Source organism: Lytechinus pictus, chromosome 2 (genome assembly GCF_037042905.1).
Source record: "Lytechinus pictus isolate F3 Inbred chromosome 2, Lp3.0, whole genome shotgun sequence".
NCBI classification, from domain to species: Eukaryota; Metazoa; Echinodermata; class Echinoidea; order Temnopleuroida; family Toxopneustidae; genus Lytechinus; species Lytechinus pictus.
In genome coordinates, this window is record NC_087246.1 from 46,825,859 (window position 1) to 46,851,120 (window position 25,262).

General features: G+C 36.0%; 1 protein-coding gene across 2 annotated transcripts in view; it reads left to right on the plus strand.

Annotated features, from left to right (window-relative positions):
- The window catches only part of LOC129254165 (Fanconi anemia group A protein homolog), a 51,642-nt gene that overhangs the window by 7,944 nt on the left and 18,436 nt on the right, over nt 1-25,262 (plus strand). For both annotated transcript variants that reach the window (XM_064094954.1, XM_064094953.1), the window contains 21 exons: nt 2,477-2,610; nt 4,391-4,517; nt 5,287-5,456; nt 5,914-6,006; nt 7,078-7,282; nt 8,248-8,321; nt 9,711-9,744; nt 10,575-10,733; nt 12,708-12,850; nt 13,555-13,630; nt 14,845-14,978; nt 15,733-15,837; nt 17,213-17,308; nt 18,661-18,726; nt 19,653-19,741; nt 20,229-20,289; nt 21,602-21,651; nt 22,452-22,528; nt 22,809-22,937; nt 24,306-24,445; nt 24,948-25,139. In XM_064094954.1, coding sequence (XP_063951024.1) covers nt 2,477-2,610; nt 4,391-4,517; nt 5,287-5,456; nt 5,914-6,006; nt 7,078-7,282; nt 8,248-8,321; nt 9,711-9,744; nt 10,575-10,733; nt 12,708-12,850; nt 13,555-13,630; nt 14,845-14,978; nt 15,733-15,837; nt 17,213-17,308; nt 18,661-18,726; nt 19,653-19,741; nt 20,229-20,289; nt 21,602-21,651; nt 22,452-22,528; nt 22,809-22,937; nt 24,306-24,445; nt 24,948-25,139 — 2,354 coding nt within the window. The remainder of the gene's footprint in view (nt 1-2,476; nt 2,611-4,390; nt 4,518-5,286; nt 5,457-5,913; nt 6,007-7,077; nt 7,283-8,247; nt 8,322-9,710; nt 9,745-10,574; nt 10,734-12,707; nt 12,851-13,554; nt 13,631-14,844; nt 14,979-15,732; nt 15,838-17,212; nt 17,309-18,660; nt 18,727-19,652; nt 19,742-20,228; nt 20,290-21,601; nt 21,652-22,451; nt 22,529-22,808; nt 22,938-24,305; nt 24,446-24,947; nt 25,140-25,262) is intronic.

Consider the following 25,262-nt stretch of genomic DNA (forward strand, 5'->3'; position numbering starts at 1 on the left):
GTGATCGTAGCGGTTTAGCTCGCATATCAGTAGAGGCGCACGGCCAATATGGGAGACTCTCTCCAATAGGGGAGACAATCTCCCACATTGGAGACTTGCTTTGCAAAAGGACAAAAGAAACAACACCAACAAAAGCATGATTTTTCCACCCAAAATTTTGTCTCACTGAGGTCAGAAGCCCATTTGTTTTGTGTGTGATTGACAACAAAAATCCTTATCAAAACAAAAGTAGACGGTGAAAAGGGGTAATTTTTCATGAGGAATCTGCTTATCACATTTTTATTTGCCGCCAAGGTAATCCTTTTGCAGCAAATGTAAACAAAGGAAATTGGACTCCAAAACTGGAGACTGTCTCTGAAATTGGATACCCAAATTCTTTACAAAAGTGTCTGATATTGGAGATAATCTCCCACATTGGAGACAGTCTCCAATATTGGCCGTGCGCCTCTACTGCATATGGAGCAGATTGTATAATATCGAAAGCAATATCGATATCACATTTGTAACTTATTGATGCCCTCTCCGTTCGTTGGTAAATATCCCATATTTTGGCTGCCATTTTGGGGGTGATTCTCGAGACCAAGACAAGTAAACATTGGTAAAGTACTATTTTCACACCTTTTGATCTCTTTTTTTCATGTTTCCTTATTTCTTATATATTCAAGACATTATTTAGGTAGTTTCTAAATCCTTAGACTGTAAATTTGATTTTTAAAAAAATATTGAAGTCTGGACATTACTAGTCGGCCGAATTGGTAGACGTGATAACTCATGCGAGCTCACACTAACGAACTACCGTCGGTGAATGGGGATTATAGTGAAATGTCAGAAATTGTTAAGGAAATCCCCAGAAATGACGGTTATTCCAGGGGTGTGAGAGTTCAGATTTTTATCTGATTTCAGATTTTTTTTTTCAGCTTAATTTCAGCTTATTTTTGGCCTTCCTCTGTACAAAAAGTATAGGAGCTCTTTCTATTTCAGACTTTTTCAACACTCTTCAGCTTTTTTCAGATCTTTTTATTTGTGACCACTCACACCCCTGGGTTATTCCTGTCTAGCCGCTGGCTAGACCAAAAGCTTTGGTCTGTGTTATGTTGGTTGAGCAAAATGCTGAAAATTTCATCAAAATCGGATAACAAATAATAAAGTTATTGAAGTTTAAACTGAAGCAATATTTTGTGAAAACAGTCGTCATGAATATTCATTAGGTGGGATGATGATGTCACATCTCCACTTTCCGTTTTCTTATGTTAGTACATAAAATCATAATTTTTCATTATTTCATAATTGTGTGAATACTATGTCTCCCTTATAATGAAATAAGTTGCAGCAATAAATATCTAATGCACTAAATCAGTTTTTAATCCAATTTTTCTAGTTCTTGGAGGAAAAAATTGAATAAACCTAATTTCATATAATAAAATACAAAAGAACAAGTGAGGATGTGACATCAGCCCACCTAATGAATATTCATGACGACTATATAGACCTACTTCATAAAACTTGTACATAAGGGTATAGTGTATCACTAAAGATCATGCCTGAGTTTTAGGTCACATGATCAAGGTCAAAGGTCAATGAACTTTGGCCATGTTGGGGTTATGTGAGGAATTGTCATCTTAACTTTAAAAGTTTATGGATCTAGTTCATGAAACTTGGACATAAGAGCAACCATGTATCCCTCAGTATCATGTGCGAGTTTCAGGTCACATGACCAAGGTCAAAGGTCACTTAGGGTCAACAAACTTTGGCCATGTTGGGGGTATTTGAGGAACTGTCATCATAACTGAAATTTTATGGATCTAGTTCATGAAATGTGGACATAAGAGCAACCATGTATCCTTAAACATCCTGTGCGAGTTTCAGATATTTGTAAAACCAGATTTTTTTTCTTCAGGATTTTAAACTCAATTTTTGGAAGCCATCTTGGATTTTTTGGACACACCAGACCACTGACTATCCTTGTCCCAATGTACTACTTCATAATTAAGACCATTGAATAAAAAACAAATTAAAGTCACTTAAGTAAGTAATTGATGAATTGTGGATTTTTAGCCTACGGCAGCCATTTTGGGCCCCATCTTGGATTTTCCTGGTACACCGGAGTGCTTATATTCACTCTAACTTGTATCAACAGATTATTTTACCCACTGGACCATGGAATATGAACCAAAATAGGATTCTAGGGTGGATAATGAGTGAGTTGTATCCATTTTCAGTGAATGGCGGCCATCTTGGACGCCATCTTGAAAATAACCACTTTCCCGGATGCGGATTTTGGTAGATTTTTAGTATGTTATTCCTGAGGTCAAATACTGCCAGAAACAGTTGAAAAACCTGTTGTTGCAATTTGTTCCGGGTCAAACCATATATTGACCCGTCTAATAGATGCATTTCAGTGCTTTGATTTGAAGGAAAGTATGACAAAAATACTAAGATCTACTTTATTGTTCAATTGTTTTGTTTTGAATTGCAGAGGCATGGCAAGATAAACCAAGAGAAAGCAGGAAGTCGGGAAGGAAAGAATTAAAAGAGTCCATTCGAAATCTGCTTGACGATCATCACAATTTCGGGGAACTTCTTCAAGAGGTCCAGGGCCTCCAGACAAAGGTATTTCAGTACTGAGCATACGGTTTTTCGTCTATATAATGTTTCTTGTTTTGCTCTAATACTAGGGCCAAGTCGAAGAGGGTGGTCCACCGGTGACCAACCATTGCTGCTGGTCACCGATGCAATTGCCTCCAGACCGGTGGACTACTCAAATAAAGAAATATACTCACCACAGACTGAATATCAACTACTTCATACCTATCTTACCTTAAATTGATCTATATGCTTCTATATTTCATACCGGTCAAAAAACCCCAAACATCCGATGACTGCCCTAGTACATGATATAACATAATTTCATAATTATCTTGGTTCTTATAATTTGATTACATAACTTTAACACTTGACATTTTTTTATCACTCGATGTGTTTAATTAGAAATGTGGAGTGATAAAGTGTCAAGTACCGTATTGAAATTATGTAATTAGAATACTTTGTGAATCGGTACGGAATGGACTGTCTAGTACAAGTAGGATAATTTTTCAGAGGGACATACTCAATCAAATGATAAGGAACATACTTGTCCATGTATACCAAATTATAATGCTCTTTTTTTTTTTACTCAAAATCAACTTAGAATTTGTATTTCAAATAAATGTTTAGTAGTCGCTGAGTTGGCACTGTAGTGGGAAAGTTTATGATTTTTGGTTATTTAACTGCTTGTTTTTGGTGATGAAATTTAGCTCGGTTCAGTTCAATTTATTTATTTCCATTCATAAATCAAAATGACAATTCAATTCATGAAAACAATGTAAACCACAAAAGTATAAAACAAACCTTTCACATACAATATGTACACATATAGGGAAAGGGGAAATTAAAAAAAAACCAAGTGATGAGTTTGTCAAGTTAGAAATCAAAAACTTGTTTGCCCGCAATCAACAACAGGATCATACTAGCAAGACCATGCATTTTAGATCATTCATTTCAAACACAAGAAACATTGATTTGAGCGAAATCGGTTCAGAAATGGCTACAATATGCAAAATGTCTGTAATCATTAATTTGCATGGGTATCATCCAAAGAGCCAATTGTGTTTAGAACCACTAATATGTGACTGTCTGTGCGGTCAGTGTGCAGATTCTTTGGACGGGGGCTCTAGAAATGATTGGAGCATTGCATTAACTCTTGACAGTTGATTTGTGATCATTTGCATAAGTTTTGATAAAAAAGTCATAAGATAACGTAACTAGAGATGTCCAGCATGGTTACTACTTCATGGAATATTAGACTATATTTGATATGTTTTGTATCACTGCTGATCATAACTTTTAAATCTTCAAAATGATTATTTCCATGGGAGGACACGTATGCATGCCTAAAGCCATGGTTACACCGAAACCGAATTCTCTCGAATAAATTCTGCCCGAATATGGCCTGATTCGGATGGATTCTTGGGATTCGGAACCTATTCGTCTCTGATTCAGGGAGCTCCCTGAATCAGAGGCAAATCTGTCCGGAATAGGTCTCGAATCAGAGCAGAATTGCCAAGAATTGACTTCTAAGAATACCAAAATGCCTCCCAGAATGCAACCGATTTCCATCCGAATACGGCCTGAATGTGGCCCGAATGAAATTTGTCATGGTCACATTCGAGAGTATTTTGGAGGGTATTCGACTGGTTTTGAACATTTCAAGACAACCCGAATCCCTTACGAATTTTCTCGCATTTGGGGAGGGAGAACGGAATACTGATTCCTCCAGAATACTTGTATTCGGATGGATTCGCAGCAGATTTGGTTCCGATGTAACCCTGGTATTCATGTACTTCCTATCTAGAGATCAGATGGGGTTTCCAGTGGTAACAACCAGCACCTAGACACCATCTCATCAGCTTCCTCTATCAGTTCTATGAACCAGATCAACAATGTGGAGTGCACAGATATCAAGAATTTCACTTTAGAAGGTAATGATACTCGGAATATGCCGAGTAATTTGTCTCATTAGTAGGCTCGATTTCTTCTCATATGAATGTGCTACTCAATTTTCAGCAGTTGTTCGATACAAAATGACAACAAATTAATCTTAAGGTGATATACAGGAATCAGCGTTTAGTAGGTCAGTTTGTTGGTTCCATATGTGCAGATTATTTACATGTAAGTACTTCCTCAGTTTTTGCCCAGTGCTCACAAGACTTGGTAAACATTTGCTTTAGGAGTGAAGACGTGCAAGACACATTTGTAAAAATGTGCTGTGTACTGTGTTGCCATAGTTGAAAGGCATACTATGGCAATTAAAATCAGGTGAAAAAATATTCGAGACCAAACTATACTTTCTCACTTTTTGCCCTGTGCTCACAAGACCTAGTACACACTTTGTTCTTGGAGTAAATATGTGCGAGACCCATTTTCATTGTGTCAGGTACTGTGCTGCCATTGAAACGACGAAAGACAATCAGGGAAAAATACAATTTTAATGTATTAGAGGCATATTAGAGATAGGGTAGAGGTATTAATCACATTCACTGGTTGTGACCTTTCAGGTTTTTAGGGGGATGGAACTGAAAACAGATGTGCTACTTGAAAAATAAACTTAATGCATTTTCCAAAGAAGAAAATGCATAGCCTCATCAAGACGCAGGCAGTATGAGACTACCTTGGGATATATCTCCCTCAAAGCCAGTCAATATTATCTAACATCATATGGTACTACTATTGACTCTTCTTGTAATACAGTCGATTCAATTACATCATGCCTGGAGCATCAAGCTAGCTTGACTGGTGTTCCCATCTCTCGACTAGCTTCCAAGAAATGTGCCACACTACTCACTGAGAACACGATCATAAACCAGACACAGTTACAAGATCAGGAACCAGTCTTGCCATATCTCAACTCAGATTATAAGGTTAGTTTTAAGTTATAACATGGTTGCTTTTAAATATGTGATATTAAAATTCCTTGAAACCGATACAAAGTTTCAAATTTCCAGTCGATCAATTAGAAAAAAATACAGATCGACGATCATTTTACAAGAATAATAGCATGACTTGTCTGGAGTCTTGAAAAATATAAGCTTGTAATAATAGGAATCCTATAAAAAAAACTAACAAACAAAACCACGTTTGTAATGGATTTTCTTAATTCTAATTGGTCAGGTCTTCTTGCAGTCATGTTTTATCATAAAGTGTTAAATGCATAAGTATGAATTTTAATCCCTGTCATATTGTTTTATTAATATTTGAATAGATGTTGTTTGTGTCTTTTGGAGCAGTTGAATAATGTTTTAAAGTTTATTTTGCCATTTCAATCCATATTATTTGATTTGTTTTGCATGAATGAAATATCTTTTCTATGCATTTCAGAGAAAGATTGACCTTGTAGTAAGTCTGATGAAAATATTGGATACTGCACATAACTTTCACAGAGGGCAGTTCATTGAAGCACTAAGCGCACAGGTGAGAAATAATATTCACAAATAACATGAGGGGGATGAGTGTTCCAAAAGGTTCAAAGACATTTGCTCCGATGGAAAATTTGGACATTAAGCCAGACTTAAAACGTAACCTCCATATTTGAATTACCCCTTATTCTTATCTTTACATTATTCTGAACCAAAACTCTATTACAATCCTAAAATCTAACCCTATGTCCTCTGAGATATTAAGACCGGAGTAAATGTTCCAATAAGATTGAAGTGTGACTAAAGTTGCATTCCAATTTCCATTTACATGCGATATAAAATGTATCAGAAAAGGGTCAGAAACTTAGAATGTCAAGTATACTCCAACATCATCCAACATTCCAATATTACATCAGTGAAATGATAATTGGATGCTCTCTTCAGACATCAGAATTCAAATTTAGCAGATTTTCAGCTGTTAGAACTTGAATTTGGCATCTTGCGCCCCTCGGTAATGTTTTTTTTACTCAAGCCCTGTAAGGACTTTCTTTTATGAATCATAATTATTAACAAGCCACAGACAGACAGGTTACATCATTAAAATTTTAGCCCATTCCATGTTTGAGAAGGAGCCATTTGTATAGAACACTAAAAACATACAGATATTTTATTTTGATTTTGCAAAAAAAAGAAAATTATGCAAAAACTTTAAATTCATGACTGGGGTTGGTAGTATAGTCATAGTACTTTGAAACCTCGTTCCATGAAGTTAGCTGACACACTGAGGGGTTGGTCTCTCATAGTCCATGGTATAAGGGTGTCTGATATTCCTAGATGTCATGGGGGGGGGGTTGGTGAACATGAAAAAGGTGAATGACTGAAAGAATAACAGGAAGTTATATACATGCTACATAACAGTATCGTAAATTGATGAATATTGAAACTGTTTGTAATTCATTGAAAATATTTTCGAAAATATTTCGTTTGTAATTGGTGTTGTTTAGCGGTACATGGCATTTTACCTTGATCCATTGTCTGTTTGAAAAAATACTTTATTATTATATTTAACCACACTGATTTTTTATTCGGTAGGGATGTTGACTACTTTCATATATCAACTTTCCAGATTCAGAGCACTAATACCAGGTTTCCACCGTGGCTATTGTGGCATCTCGATAGGGAATCTATCATGACCTTTGACCTTTTTGTGACCGCTAACCTTGACCATCCAACAATCCTGCATCATGTGGCAGTAGACCTTGCCAATTTGATGACAGGAACTTGGCAAAGAGAAGGGAACACCCGTGAGGTGTCACGACAAGTCTTCATTGGTAAGGATAATAGTTATGGTTATAATATTTGTAGAAAATTGTAAATAAATTTGAATAATAATTAAGTAAAATACATGTAAAATGTTGAAAGTAATTGATGATCAGTGATAGGCAATTTTTTCAAAATAAATAAAGTAAAGTAAGAAAAATAGAGTCAAGAATTTCCTGGTCATAAAATAGCAATTTCACTATATTGTGGGAGAATGTTTGATATTTGAATGTCACATGGTAAATATTGCGGCTGTATTGAATTGGGTTTATATGCAGGCTAGAAAACCAAGGCCATTCTGCTAGTGTTTGATAATGAAACATCATATATTTTGGTTCCTTCTTTAAATGCCTCGCTGAGCGTAGATGTTTCCTGGGGACCGTTTCATGAAAGTTGTCAGCACTGACAAGATGTCTTTCTCCGACGGTTACCATAGTAGCAGTCAGAGGCCAAAGCTTCTTAGCCAATCAAAACCAAAGATTTCACTGAAATAGTCAGCACTGACAATTTAGTCATTGCTGACAACTTTCATGAAACTCCCACCTGGAGGCACTATGGTTTCGACAAATCTGTGGGTTCGTCCATTCGTCCTGCCTGTAAACGTTCTGGCAATAATTTGATACCTGTGTGACCAATCAGTTTCAAACTTGGTCCAAAATCAACTATGTGTATAGGAGTGATGATGATCTAATTAGACTTGGGGGTCAAAGGTCAAAGCCGGAGGCTTGAAGAAGAACCATGTTACAAATCAATTTCAAGTTACGAGCGACTTAACGGACGACCAGCGATCTTTTTTTTTGGTGAGTGATACACACCAGATTCCCACCTTAGGCATTGATTTAGTTCCCAAGAAAGGGTCACCCGTCATTCATAAAGTCGATCGTAACTTACAAACAGCTGTATGAAACATCCACCTGGTTCATGTATGCAGTTTTAAACCCATAGTTTTTTTTCTTCTCTTTGTGATCTCTTATAGACACTCTCATACACTTGATCCTCATTGCATATCCAGGCAAAGATGCTTCATTGGCAGGGGACTCTACTACTCAGGTAATAAATACAACTGTAGGCTATTTTCGCTAATTTCGCAAGTTGCGGTGAGATGCAAATTTAAATACCGGTACTCACAAAAATGTTTTGCTGGATTCGCCAACAGCGAAGTAAAACCTGTTAGAAAATGCTGTCTAGTCAAGAACATGTGTTATTCACCATATACACAGATATATTTTAGTTTTATGAATGAAGTTAGATCTTTATAAAGTGGGCTGGAATTTCACTTTTTTTTTGGTCTCATTCATAGTCAAAGCCTATCTTTTACCTTTTAATTCATTTTCTTGTATTAGTGTTGATATTCATTCTCTGACCGAGTTTTCATCATATATCCTTTGCAATAGTTTGTTATGGTGTCAAATGATCGACTTAGTATAGCTATTTCATACCTCGTTAATATTTATTTACAATCAATTTACAAATCACTTTGACTAAGGGGTAATTTCATTCTCCTGACCATAATTCATGTTTTATCTTATACTCATTTATTTTTTAGAAGGAACTCCTTGGAAAATGATAATCGTTTATATTATTATGATATATGCACTTCATACGCTTTCCTATATATTTCAACTTTTCACCTTCTCCAAGTGCAAAGATATATTTTTTAAAATCTTTTTAAATGCACTATGAGTTCTGTTATTCATTGTTAAACAAAATAATGCTAGCCTACCATTTGTATTAGAGTGGTCATTCATTTTGGTACATTGAAAATATTCCGGGGAGTTGTTTCACAAATAATTGATATGACTAGGAAATCACTTTCAAGTTCTCATTTGCATTGTGTTGTTCAAGTCATGATTAGGAGATATGTGTTACTGAGATCACATAGTTTATTGTAAAGTACCAGGAAAAATAAAACATTGGCAAAGGTTGGAGGAAAATCCCATAAAGAATATAAAAAAGTTATTAGAATTTTAATCATTTGATTTGTGAGGTCATATGCGAGCAGCATTGTTACATATCGTATGGTAAAAAATCAATGAAATGTCAATTTCACCGAAAATTGAAAATGGTTTTTACTGTATCTTCAGTATATCAACAGACAAATCATTTCACATCAGTTGCTAAAAAGAAAATAAAAATAAGTCATCACAAACTATTAAAAAAAAATGAAATTTATGCATTTTATAGTACATAACATATGGGGCAGCTGCTCGTTTATGATCTCACAAATCCTAAACTTAAATTTCTAATAACTTTCTTAATCTTTAATGGATTTTCCTCAAACCTTTACCAATATTTTTTATTATTTTTTCTGTTATTTTTACAACAAAAACTTTTCTTCAAGGTGATCGTTCCCTTTTACTCTTTGTGACACATACCCTGATCGTCATTTTGATCATGATCCTATGATATAGTATATTTTGTTTTTCTTGTTTTGTATAGTCTGTGAAAGGAATGTTGGACACGGTACTTGCAAGTAAGTATGTTAAGATTGTCTCCCACAACGGGGTCGGCTGTGGTGTGGGCCCCATAACACAAAGGCTTACATACAATGGATCTCAAATATGGTAGAACTCTGCTGATTGGTGCCTGGGCAGTGCTGTCAACCAAAGACACATACAACAGTGAATTTGATTGGCTGTTAGCAATTGATTGCAATACAGAGCCCTGAATCTGGAAATACATTGCATTGGACCTGCTACTACAGCACATAAACCCCTATTAAATATGAAGGTGCATGAACATGTTGCGAGTACTTGTACTTGCAATTCTTATCAATACTTCTTCCATACATTTCATTTATTTTAAATCATACTCTAATGAATATAGGACATGCAGAGCTGACATGTAGTACACATTTTCCATATTTAGCAATGAAAAATGAGAAGAATACTGATGGTTTCACGCAAAATTCTGAATTCTAAAGTTCCGGTTTTATGTTTTGCCCCATGGTATTTCTTAGAAAATAGTGATTTCCTCACCAAAATACGGATTTCAGCTTTTATAATATTGAAATATTCATATTCACATTGGCAGCTCTGGACATATATCTATATGAGTTTATAGGGTTACTCCAGGCTGAAAATGATATGAGTTGAACAGATAAAGAAAAATCAGACAAACAAAACACTGAAATTTTCATCAAATCAGACAAGGAATAACAAAGTTTTGGCATTTTAAATCATTGCATTATTTATTTGAAGCAGCTCTATGCTTAAAAAGGCTATAATTAGTGCCATTTCTACTTTGAGCATGATATCTCTACCAGTGATTGTGTTAACTTGTATTTTTTTATTTTCACTTCAGAATTGATTGAAACAGGCCATGAAAGGGATGCAGGGATCGACAGTCATGATTGCTTGCTACCGATGAAAAGGATACAGGGGCGTATCTCGAAAGAATCCTGCCAACAGTTTTCTCTCCATCATATCACCCAACTTTTGTGCCACAATCCAGCCTTTTCAGGTGATTTTGTCTCAAATCCTAACTCTGTACGTGTTGTTCTCTGTTAATTTGAAGGTAGTATGTGTCGAAATGTATCAATTGACAGTAGATTAGGATACTATATATATATATATACCTAGATTGCTTAGTTATCCATGTAGATGTAGATGCATTAACAGAAAATGTTGTAGATGTTAAATGAAAGTGAGGGAATCTTGTAAATATGGTAAGCTTGATTTGGGTTATGTATTGTTCTGTCAAGAAGGAAATTTTTGTTGATAAGTAAACTTGGTCCCTGGCATATGCTACTTTTAATAGGGCGATTCCATACGTGTCGTACGGGACATTTTGACAATAGTTTCTAGTTTCCTAGCCGAATGCTTGAGCAATATAATATTCTTTTTTGTCGATGATAAAGTTATAGTGGGTTGTCATGTGAAAAACTAGTAACCAACACAAAAATATTGATTATGGACTAAATTATAGGTGAAAATGTTGTGTGTCGTACGGGACGCAGAAATGTTCCGTACGACACGCAACATTTCAAGCTCTAATTCACCTATGGACAACATATTTTTGTTAGTTGTCAGTTTTTTGCATGTCTACCCAGTAGTTCTTTAATATTACCACAAAGCATTAAATTAAAGTTCTTCGTTCGTTTGGACAGCAGGTTGAAAAATGTTGTGAAAATGATTGATTTTTCTAGCATGGAATCGCCCAATAGTGATAGCATATTCCATCATTATCACACAGCACTTTCAGTATCAGTACATCGAGATCCACTCCATGTTGAAAATAGATAAGAATATTCATACTTTTTGAGAAAAAAATATTGATATCAGTATGCTTATTGTTACATTGAACTATTAATCATTTTAATGAATCTTGAACTTGAGAATAGGAAAATGGTGAATATGTGAAAATCCACACAAAATAAACTAAAAAGAAAAGTCGATGGCCAGTACTCTGAACTCAGGTTTAAATTAAACCCTGGTTTAAAGTTGTGGTTTGAGTATGGATAGCCAATTGGGGCTCAAATCCCTAACAGTACACATCCAATTTATTCAACTCATTTGACACTTAAATTGTTTATAACTGTCTGGAATTGATAACTGAAGTATTTTGAAGTATTTTTCTTCATTATGAAAGCAAAAGGAATCAAAATAATAAACATAAGAAGATACAATATAAAGATAATTTTTTAGATTTGGTCTCCAATAATTTTAGCAGATTTAGTCCGTAGTCTAAGTTAAACCCGACTTCAGAATACAGGCCAGCATTAAGATGTAAACACTAAGATCTAGGTTCTGTCTTACAGAGATTTGCAATTGATCTGATCATGCACAAGTATGGAAAGCCAGCAATGTCAATATCTAAAGTGCATGTTTGTTCAAATATTTTCTAGATATAATGGATATTAATACATTCATCATTTTCTTGAAAATTCAGTGTGCTTCTATTTTTTTGCAAAGGACATTATTCAAATTTCAAGTAAAAGAAAATTATGACATTCATGGATTTCCACATAGTTGAGGTTGATCGAACAATCATAATTCTGTAAGACGGGGCCCTGTTCCTTGTTCAGTATGTGAATATATTACTTATGCTGCAATCACATTTTCCCTACAGTGTTCTCACGGTAAGTTGAAACTGCCGTTTTACAGATTTCTATATGAACCGCAACAGGAATCTGGGGGGGCGTTTCACAAAGATTTAAGTATGACTTAGAGTCGCACTTAAATACCGAGTTGCGTACGGTATGAAAGGCTTGACCGCATTGGTCAGATCGTGCCATGAGGACGCGCACTACTGCGAATCTATCAATAAGATAAGTATGCGTCGGCATTTAAGTGCGACTTAAGTCATACTTAAATCTTTGTGAAACACCCCCCTGGTATAACGGCTGTTTTCGACATTTATCTGATTCATTTCCACACATCCAAGTTCAAAGCTTTGATTATAAATTATTCCGCTTGATTTTGTTTTTGCTAACAGTTACAGATGCCATTAGTAAGCAGCATGAGTGGAGTTTTGCCAAGGCATCCCCTTGTATTCTTGGTTTGTTCAGACAGTTATTAATAGCACTACAAGAAACTGATGCTGTGGGACTACTGAGAAGAGTCTTGGACCAAGAGGAAGTATGTACAGTATAAGAAATTGTGATTGGAAAGTCTGATGGTGATGTCATTTTATCATAAAGTTCTTATTTCAATTTTCATAACCCGTAGAGGTCTATGATTTTACTAAGGTTTGATTTAACGCAAATCAAACTAAAATTTAGCATTCCATCAATGTCATGATTTATTGATGTAGGAAATGTCCCTTTGGAAACAAAGGGGATCAGTTTAGTATGTCAACACAATGATGTCATGCATTCAAAATGCAGTGATCTCTGGTTTTCCATAGTTATAATTGATTGAACCAATCACACTTTTTTTTTGTAATATGGGACCCTGGTCAGAATATGATGGATCAGAGCCCCGTTGCGAAAAAAGTTACTATTATGGTGACTTTGCCATCCAATGGTAACTACTGTGGTAATGCTGATCAACAGCCAATCAAATTCAAGGATTACATGCAAGTTACCATAGGATGGCAAAGTTACCACAATGGTAACTTTTAGGCAACACGGCCCCAGGTCAGAACTCAAAAGCCATTTGTATGTAAAGAAAAATCATTCCTGATGTGTAACCTTTATCCATATTACATCGTTGCTCAAATCTTAAAGTGGGTTGAATAATCTTTCCTAGATCCAGACCTGTGATGAGTTCATGCACCAAATTTTATTTGTTCAAGAGATGTTTAATCTTATATATTTATATGATCACACTTTCTTTAATAGGTAAATTGGCAGTCAACTCTAGTCTACACTTCAATGATTGTAATATATTATCCATTGGCTCAGCAGTTAGTCAAAGGTAGGTACATGTAGCTCTTCACTCTCTTCTTTGAGATACAGTGGCCCGTATTCTGAACTCGGGTGTAAATTGAACCCTGGTTTAAAGTTGTGGTTTAAATATGGAGAGCCAATTGGGGCACAAATCCCTAACAGTGCACATCCAATATTTGACACTCAAATTGTCCATAATTGTCTGGGAATGGTGACTGAAGTATTTTTCTTCACTGTGAAAGCAAGGGAAACATAATAGTTAACATAAGAAATATAAAATATAAACATAATTTTTTAATTTTTGGCTCCCCATAAGTTTAGTACAGAGTTAGACCGTGGTCTAAGTAAACCTGACTTCAGAATACGGGCCAGAGACATAAGAGAGTCTAAAGCAGCTGGTGGGTGTGTCAGAAAGCTGTTCGTAAGTTACGAGCGAATTTACAAATGACTGGTGATCCTTTCTTCTGGTAAATGATACACACCAGATTTTCATTGGTGTTCATAGAGTTCCTAAAAAAAGGGTCACCAGTCGTTCGTTCAACTTCATGACATACCCACCAGGTATTCCCTCGGTCTACTGGCAGATGTCTTATTCTTAGATCTTCTCCCACATTCATGGCTAAAGCCAGTTTGTCTACTATTGATTTAGTCTCATTATTGTTTGGTCCAACCATCTCTTAGTCTAATAATCTTTTGGTCCAACATGCAATGACTCGTAGTCTAATGCCCGTATGGTTTTATTTTTCACTTCATCTACTTCTTATGTTTGTACTCTGTCAAATTAATTTGGTTTATCAGTCCATTTAGAAAGTTGGTGGACAGAGACGGCAGTTCAGCCAAAGATTTGGACCGAACAAAAACTTGCAAATATGTCGTTTGTTCAGAGTCCAGGGGAGCGTTTCATGAAAGGACTTGTCGGATGTTTAATCTGACAAATCCTATGTTATCTGACAGTTACCATAGTAACAGTGCCTCTCGGTCAGTCAAATTCTATGAAAGATGTCAGATCATCTGACAACATGTCAGACAAAAATTTTGATGAAACGCTCTCCAAGACAACACTGCTGTTTTGATGCACTGGTTTTCGACAAAGGCTGTTTTGTCATTGAAGGGCTTTGGACAAAAGATTATCTGTGTTATAGAAAGTGTCGGCGTAGTGATAGCAAAATTCCCTATTGTCTCTCTTTGCTTTATCTTTACAATCAATGAAGCTTGATGATTTTTCTTAATATTTCTATACAGAGTGCATATCTGATTTTATTGAGCAAGCTTTCGAGAGCTATGAGGAAGATCTCCTTATATGTGCCTTCCTATTGGTCAGACAGGCAGCCAATGAGGGCCCTCACGTCTTCCCTTCATATGCCTCATGGTTCAAGGTAATCAACTGCTAATACTCTATTTAGCAACACATCGCTATGGTGGTGATGAATATGATGATGATGATACTGATGATGATGATAATGATAATGATGTTTGTGATGGTGATGATGATGATGATGATGATTTTTTATGATGATGATGGTGATGATGATAATGATGGTTATGATGATGATGATGATGTTGACAATGATGGTAATGATGATGATAGTGATCATGATAACTACAATGATGGTAATGATAATGAGGTTGACTGCCCTTACATGATGTTTACCATGCTTCTACACAAAAGCATGTAAAAAATGTTGTTTTTAATTTTTAAGGCAGTATGCATACATACAGTAAAAAGTTTATTTTAAAATGCTAAAATCAGAAAAGAGGGACAACAGCCGGGATATGTGAAATTATGCTTCATATTAGCATGAAATTTTGAATATTATGACGCATTACAATAAGAGGGTGGAGAAAAAGAAAACCAAAGCAATAGTTGTTTTGGGGCCCATTATTATGGTAGCATGACATATGCCCCTGAGATATTTGATCTGGTCTTGATATTTCAGAGGACACAGGGTTAGAGTTAGGATTTTGATAGTTTTTGGTTCAGAATAATATCAGGAGTAGGGTTTATTTAGTTTTGGAGGTTAGGTTTAATGTTTGGTTTAACGTGCAGATTTTCCATCGGAGCAAATGTAACTGGAATCTTTAGGATACTCTGAAATCGTAATCGTCATGTTTTTATTCTTTTTCCTCCAGGAGACATTTTCCTCTTCCTCTACCTTGGTTCACAAGAAGTCTTTTTTGTTTATCACAGAGTTTCTTACCAAGCTTGTGCCTTATGAATCTGCTGTATGTCTTAGGGTAAGATGTAACTCGGTTCTCTTAAAGTTGGCTTGTTTCTATGTTATGTTAGTTTGCAACTAAAAACAGATGATTGCTTGTTAATATTAAGCAAACAGAGGACTGAAAGTTTAACTTTTATTTAGGATCCCACATAAAGTCTCTAATCAAAAGGTTATATTTTAGGGGCTTTATTTGATGATTTACAACCAACTGTTACTTCAAGCATAAATTTGTAAAATTGATTCATATAGTGTGGGCACGTCGTGGTCTAGTGGTTATGACCATCGCCTTTCAAGCAGAGGGTCGTGAGTTCGAATCCTAGCCATGGCGTGTTTTTCTTCAGCAAGAAATTTATCCACACTGTGCTGCACTCGACCCAGGTAAAGTAAATGGGTACCGGCAGGAAGTAATTCCTCAAAAAGCTGTGCGCACCAGAATCGGTAGACTAGCTTAGCCGGGGCAATATAGGAGCGCCTTGAGCACCTAGCAAGGTGGATACGTGCGCTATACAAATCCTATATCATTCATAATAAAAGTAGGTAGATCAAGTGAAATTTAACACCACTGTTTACAACCCTGTAGCGTATCATTTTCTTCCATCATGAAAAGTTTTGTTGCAATTGCTCAACCTGCATCAGAGATTTTATGGGGGAAGGGCCTAATGCCCAACTGATCTCAACTTATTATTTTATAATTGTGTATGCAAAACCTGCATATAAACTGTTTTGGTAAGCAATATTGATTGTGACTCATTGTGGGACAAAGTTTTGGTGTATCGAGCATGAAGCGCCAATGGTCATAACTCGTACAGTCCCCTTGGGCATTGTCTCGCACCTCACCCATCATTTCTCTCATTATTCAATGTGCTGGAAAATACATGCACAACCAATTTTCATTATCATGAGATGTTTCCTAGATAGCATGCTTAGTGAGCGAGAATGGAAGTAACATGTAATGGAACGATGACCCCCCAAGCACAGGGAAGGACAAGGATTGATCACTAGAGCCACAAGAGATATTCCAGGAGAAAACTGCAGGGTTTTGAATTAGATTTGTAATCACTTACAAAATACAACCAATCTCTCAAGAATAAAGCGAAGGAGTGACGTCATGATTGGGGTGCAACTGGGGCGGTTCCATGACATTTGCTCTGGCGATAATTCCTCTGCTATGAATTCCACACACTAACTGAATGACTATCTTCAACCCTCTATCTAGCATACCCTATACTAACCCTAAACCAGACATAAAACCCTATTGCAACCCTAGCCTAACCCTCCATCTCCAGCAATTGTCGCCAGATTATATGTCTTGTCACCACAAGGGCGCAAGTATTATTATGGAATGCATGAATTGAAAAAAGAAACCATTTTTTCATGTCGTGTCCTTCTAGGCTCATGTGCAGAACCCACCTGCCGCTCCTTCCAAATGCCAAGAGGTTCTCAGGGATTACATGCTCCTGGCAAAGACGAGGCTCTCTGATCTCAATGTGAGTATAAAACATCAGTCACACCAGCCAGACAGACTCCAAACCGACCTATGATATGCCATTGGTAATAATGTAATAGCTTTGATCGGTCTGAAGTCTGTTTCGCCGGTGTGACTGTGTCATCGGTTTGTGATCAATTGGTCGAACGCCAATTCGTCCGATTACCAACTCGTCTACTATCATTTGGTCTAACATCAGTTCGTCCACTATCCACATGGTTTAAATGCTATTTCGTCTGTTCATCATGTCGTCTAATAACCAGCTGGTCCTGTAGCCATTTAGTCCATGTCCCATTTGGTCTAATTGGACTAACTGTTAATTGGGCGAAATGAATGAAAATAAAATGGATATTAGACCAACTGGTTATAAGACAGAATGGTAATAGGCGAACTGGTGATTGGGCCAAATGGTTGCTAGATGAAATGTTGATGGACGGAATGGCATTAGACTAAATGAAGGTAGACCATGTGACGAGTTGGCAATAGAAGAATTGGCAATTTACTGTATCATCAAACTGCACAAGGGTAGGAAATAATTTCATTTTTTATTGGCTATCTTGTTTGGGGCAATTGCAGAGTGTTGAGGACTATTTCTTTCATCTTAAGGGCTACTTTTTAGGGGCAACAAGCAATTATGCAGTAAAAGCAAATATCATTATTCTGCCTTAGCTGTAATATTGATTTTCTAAATAATCTTGCGTATTGTTTGTGACAGATCTTGGGGCGACGCTAGAAAGAATCGTCGCCCCAAAGGGGCTATTTGGGCTGTCATGAGGGCAAATTGCCCATCGCCCTCATGTATTTCCTAGCCCATACCTCACTAATGTGGGAATATTGTTACATTTGAACTTCAGTGAATAAGCTATACTGGGTTCATGATATATCGCTCATCGTGATATTGTAAACAATAGAGGTCTTTTTTATGTACAGTTATTTCAGACAAGGAAACTGCCTTGAAATGCAATTAATCCAGACTTTATCCCTGAGCCATAATTTCTCCAGGAAAGAGTCATAAAAGTGTCTTCTTCAACCCATAGTTCCTCTTTTCATCTCTGCATTAGTTTTTTTATTAGTCTTAGGGAAAATGGTATGTGAGAATTCCTTAATATTGTTAGAAAATTATTAATTTGGGAAAGAAAATAATTGTAATGATATTCCATTATTGATAATGCCATACATGAGCAATGTCTCAAGGTACTGTGCTGCTATATTGTTTTCATGATCATTGGATTTCAGATGAAAGAAATCAATTTTTTCTTTTCAGTGCAGTGTACTGTTTGAATGAATATACTGTATATCTACAAACTGTCTGGACATGTTTGTGAAAGATGGTTTTTATGAATTTTTGTTCAGGAATCTTGGCAGGATAGTGTATTCCCAGGAGCAAACAAACAACCGACAGCTTCGAGAAGCGCAAGGGTAGGTCATTCTCTGAAAACAAAATAGAAATGGTTTTGATTATAGGGACGGTATTAAGATCAAATTTGATTTTTTTTTATTATGCTTCTGCCCTCCGCAAGTGGTGGCAGAGGCATTAAGTAATATCTAAGATTAAAAATTCATTAAGACATGTTATTATAGCTTGACAAATATGTATCACAATCAAGCACCGTCTATCATGAAGCTGATTGTTAAGTTACGCCTGACTTTGGTGCTTAATCAGTTACCTAGGAATATAATCATGTAGCACTAAAAAGGGTGACCAGCTGTGTGTAAAGTCATGTGTAACTTAAGAACAGCTTTATAAAACGACTCCAAGGTGACATTAAAATGCTAATAGGTGATTTTATCATCGCTCATTGAATATATTTCTTGTACGAAAGTCACAATTTTTTTTTGTTTTGTACACCCTGTGTCTTGTTTTGTTTTCGTTGTTAAGTTTACTTTGTGTGCATGGTTCTTCTCTGGAGTACCTCATTTCATTAAAGCTACACTCCTTCTAGATCCTTTACGTTTCTCAAATTCCAGTTCTCTTCTTACCCCCAAAGTTTCCAAAACCTAGGGGGAAATTTATTTTGTCCACTCATCGTCTAAGTTATGGAACAGTCTTCCTGAAGTCATTAAAAATATTGAACTTCTGAAACTTTAAAAGAAAAAAAACCCTGCAAACATTTCTTTTCTATTCTTAATTTTTCTTCATAATTTTTGAATAGTGCCTTGAGTATTCTACAGTGTGGATTGTGCACTATCTGACCCCTGATATATAATTGTTATTATAATTGTTATTATTATTATTAATTTGTTAATATTATTGTTGTTATTATTATTGATAGTAGTAATAGTATCATTATTATTACTACTTTTATTATTATTATCTTTATTCATTATTCATTTTTTAATGCCAGCCTCAAGACCAAGCCAAGTGTGATGTAGAGATAGCTGTCGAATCCTATGAAAAGAACAACAGAATCCCTACAAATGTCTTAGAAGCAAGGTAAAAGTTACTTCACTTAATACTTCAGGAACAAAATGTGTATTGTTTGTAATTCCATGTTGTTCTTTGTCATTGATTTATATCAGTTGTAGATAATTTTGTCAGAATTTTGATAGAAAGATGAAATTTGAAATATTACAAATAATGTATTGATGGAGGCACAAGCAAATACCACTGGCTTTATTTGTTGTGTCTTTAATATGTGTCTGTAATTTAAACTTGTATGCTTCTGATTTATACATAAGTATTTATTTTACAAGCAAAATTGTGATGTAAAAAATGGAAGAACAGTAATTTATGATTGACTTGAATGTTCTAGCATTTATACATAGTTTGTAAATTCAAAGCATTTAAGTATGTAGTATTCTTATCCAATCTTTGTGGCTATTAATGTATGAAGAATGTAAAGAGTTTTGTTGTTGCTATATGTGTATGTGGGTGTGTGTAGGTCCAAGTACAAAGTGTCTGTGTTTTTTCTTCTTAACAGTATTTTCCGCAGACCTTATTATGTGACTCATTTCCTTCCGGCTCTGCTTACCCCAAGGATGGTGAGTATTGAACTTACAGGGAATCCAGAGTGGTGTTTCAAAAAGATTTAAGTTAGACCCCCCCAAAAAAAAAAAAAAAATCACATTTAAATCCCTGTTATGTGTGATCTCTGTCTTGGTCTGATCATGCTCAGGGGATGCGTACTACCACACAATGATCATTAGATTATGAGTTAGATAACATCTGCGCATTGGTGCTTAAAGGAGTCTTCTAGGCTGGAAATAACGTGATTGAACCAGATAAAGAAAAATCAGACAAACCACTGAAAATCTGATCATAATTACACAAGGAATAACAAAGTTATGGCATTTCAAAGATTTGCATTATTCCGGTGAAACAGTTCTAGGCATGTCTTTATGAATATACGATGAGCAAACTGATGAGTTCTATCCCCACTCGAACTTTTTTATTTTATTATATGAAATTAGGTTTATTCATATTTTTTCCTTCAAGAACCCCAAAAATTGGAATGACAACTGATTTAGTGCGTTAGATATTGATTGCTGCAACTTATTTCATTACAAGGGGGACATATCATTTACACATGTATAAAAAATGAAACAATTATGATTTCATGTAATAACATATGAAAAAGGAAAGTGGGGATGTGACATCATCAGCCCATCTAATGGATATTCATGACGACGTGCACATAGCTGTTTTGACAATATGTAGCTAAACTTTAAAATTCAATAACTTCGCTATTTGTTATCAGATTTTGATGAAATTTTGCTCTGAATTTTACTATATTTAGATATGAATATTTTCAGCTTGGAGTACCTTTTTGATTATGAGTTCAAGTCAGGTGCAGCTTTTGGTACCTTTAGTAACAAGAATCGTATCTATTGGCATTTCCCATATGTAGGATTCCTTGAAGGCTTTCCTCCAAACCCCATTGTTTGTTGATGGGATACATGAGAATTGGGAGAGAAAACATGCCTACAGACAATTCAATTCCATAAAAATAATCGACCTTTTTGTAAAGTCTGACCCCATTTCATGAATTTCTACCCCACTTCATGAATCACCCAACCCGTCAAGAATTTGAGAGCTTTACAAATTTTCATATGAACTATAAAACAGAGATAGATAAGTTGATAATAACATAGAGAGGATGAGATTGCTCATAGCAGGATAAAGCAATGGTTAAAAAAAAATGGTGATACTAAGACTTTTGTTAAAGATACCTTATGTAATTCAATTGTTTCAAGTATTTATGCTAGAGTACCCCAGATTGTAAGTTTCACAAGACTTTGAATCTAAACTACCTGATGATAATGTTTATATCCATCTCATTGTTTCTATACGTAGTTGCCCGACATTGCAGATGCAAAGATGAAATTGATAGAATCTCTTAAAAAGTAAGTAAAAAATAGATTATGACAAATGTTGACTGTAAGATAGTTTGAAAAAGTAGTTAGATGTGATACTGATAAGTGAGTATAATTTTTTTAATGATTTTATGATAACTAAAACTTTGCGAGTCTTTTGTTTTACAAGTTTTGGGGCTGGTATCAAAGTGTTATTTTTTTTAATGAAAAAATTATGGATGTATTGTTTTGATGATACTGCAATATTGAGGTTTTTAAATGTTTTCTGACATGTTTTCAGTGTATCATGAATGGTTTTGGATTGTCTGAAGTTTCTTTTTGTGTCTTGGTCCTGTTCACCATGTAATCAAAGTGTTGTGTGTCTGAATTCCACCAAGGCAACCTTTTACACGACACTAATCTACGAATGGCCTCTCTCCACCCAGGTGTTAAATGGATGCCTGGTAAGATCAACATCAACGTCATTGACTAAGCAATAGATTGCATTGACTGCTCATCGCTGGAATACTCCCCAGGGAATGGATATTTTGAATATGTCATATGCAGACAATGCAAAATCCAATGCTTGGAGTAATAATATATCTGTATGGTGCTTTGTAGAGACCTGATTCTGATGTAATAAGTGCCGTATAAGATTAGAATATGATGACGATGATGATGTTGATGATGGTGATTATATTGTTATTATTATTATTATCATCATCATCATCTTAAAGAGGAAGAGCTTTGAGTATAGAAGAAAAGCATGGATGAGACAGTATAATGTACTGCTGGTGTTGGGATGTGTACCATCCAGTAATTGATCTCATTTTAATCTATGGTTTGCCTAGTGCCAACAAGCTTCCCATTGCCCTGTACCAGCAGTATGAAGAGGCCTGTGCCAAGGAACTCAATGAATTACTTGATGGTGAGTACAAAATTGGCTTTTTCTATTTAAACTTGATGAATTTTTGAAAAAGGAACAAAAAAACTTTCCAAACAACACAAATACACACACAAAATAATGAAATATGTTCTCCGTCAAGGAAAGAAAATAATAAATGAACTGATCGTAGAAGAGTCGAAGAATGCTCCTAAATTTCACTCTAACTGGTTTCAATTTTATTCTTCAGAAAGTGAATTTTCGCTTTCATGAAACAGTCCCCTGGTTTCACTGTCGATTGCACTCCATTTTCTTCTTTCCTTAGGTGCTTTCTCTGAAGACGTGATGGAGGATTGTCTTGAACCTCTAGAAGCCCTTAAAGCTGGTCTTGATAAACTCAAAGGAATCGTAGTCAAACTTCAAACATCTCAGAGGAATGATGCAACTCTGCAGGGTAAGTCAGAACTCGCACCACTTTGTAAATTGCTGGTGAACCAGGGCAGCGTTGCATGAAAGGACATGTCAGACGTTTTATCCGACTAGTCTCGTTTTATCCGACAGTTACCATAGTAACAAGGATACTCAGCCAATCAAAATCAAGAAAAGCTGTCATATCTGACACTTGTTGGACAGAAATGTTGATGAAACTCTCCCCAGGATCCACAATATCTAGACAGTCTCTGAAAAAGAAAAATCTGTACTTGACCTTGTACCCAGTAACATAAAGCATAGTGATCGTTTTGGCGACTGATTTCACCATCGATCATACATATAATAATGCAATCGATCATAGAATTCAGTCCCACCATTTATCGCTAAGCTTTATCTTACTGGTCCTGTATTTGTATGTTTTCTCGATTATTTGTAAATAAAAAAACCCAAAAAACTTGCGATTGCTTCAAAATACATTAGTCCATAATAATGATAATAATAATAGTCAGTTCTTCTATAGCGCATAACACATTATGAATAACGTCTCTATGCGCTTCCAAAGGACTTGGATATTAATACCCCGGCTGTAGCTCTAGCAACCTTTCCAGCGCTCGGCATTTCGAGGAATAAATTCCTGCCAGGTACCCATTCACCTCACCTGGGTTGAGTGCAGCACAATGTGGATAAATTTCTTGCTGAAAGAAACTACGCCATGGCTGGGATTTGAACCCACGACCCTCTGTTTCAAAGTCCAGAGACTAATCCACTGGGCCACAACGCTCCACAAGTCCATGGCAAGCCAAATGGAGTTTCAACCATTGCATAAGTGTAATGTGAAATATGTAGCATTGTTCATTGTTTTATTTACTGTGAACATGCATGTATTTCCATTGAAAAGTACAGTTCATTGGGGACTGTTTTTTGGCTGCGATTTTGGCTCTTCCTAATAATAATAATAATATTCCGCATTTATATAGTGCTTAACACATCGGAACGACGTCTCTAAGCGCTTTACAGATATATTACTACCCCGGTCATCGAATCTTTGCATGCCCACATACAATGTATGCACCTTCTCCACTCCCTGGGGAGCATTCCAACAAGAGTTCCAAGACTCAATTGCTAGGCATACTACATAGGCTTTCGCATCCTACCGGGTACCCATTTAACACCTGGGTGGAGAGTGGCAAATTGTGGATTGACGCCTTGCCAAAGGACGCTAGGCCATGGTGGGATTCGAACACACGACCCTCTGATTACGAGGCGAGAGTCAGAACGGCTACACCATGGCGCTTCCACACCATTCATATGTATGTTAACCTATGGGAGACTTTTCAAAACAGGCCTAGTGAGGTTGCTTCTTTCTCTGTGATTCTATTGTTGTGTGCAGGTGAGATGACTGCTGAAGTGAGTCTCCTGTCAGACAAGATAGCTACATCTCTGGGTCTAGATGGTCCACCCTCACATGAACTCAGTGAGGTATCAACCGTCAATATCAACGACGTCAAACCAACCACTTTGCACAAAGAGGTAAGGTATCACACACCCTTCAAAGCTTGCAATAAAGAGTTGTGATTTATTTCAATTAGTCTCTCTACTTTGAAAGGCCATCAGTGCATTGTTCCTGAACACACTTTTCTAGGCCCCGTCTTACAAAGAGTTACGATTGTTCCAATCAATCCCAACTCTATGGAAATCAATCCATACCATAATTTTTTCATACAGGAAATTTGCAAAATGTCCTTTGTAACAAAGGCAAACAAATTGTCAAGAATACAATTAATTTATGAATATACATCTAGAAAACATTTTGAACAAACATGTATTTTAGATGTTAGCGTTGCTGGTTTTCCATAGTTGAGGATGATCAGATCAATCGCAACTCTTTGTAAGTTGGGCCCTGAAGACATCTTAGGCCTGAACTGATTTCGTTTTGAATCTCTTGTTTATGCAGATTTCATGCATTGATTACACATCTTTAAGTGAATATATTGAGGAATTGCTCAAATAGCTTTTTCTTGTGTCTTTATAGGTTGCAGGAATAGTATTTGATGCTTTAAGCAACATCTGCAAAGAAGCTGGTTTGATAAGGCTTAAACATGAAGGGGTTGCTATGGGAACCGTTCAGATAATATGGGCTCATCAGTTGATCGCCATGCTAAGTAGATTCACAGAATTGTGTGCTGCCCTCTATCAACGGATCTGGATGATGTTCTGTCAGCAAGTGAGTACTTGTACCTGTATTTAATACATTTTAATACCCCAATGTTATTTTACACGATGAATTATGAGAGTAGCGCTCATACATTTAATTATAAATTTCAGCTGTGGTATGATCATCAATTAA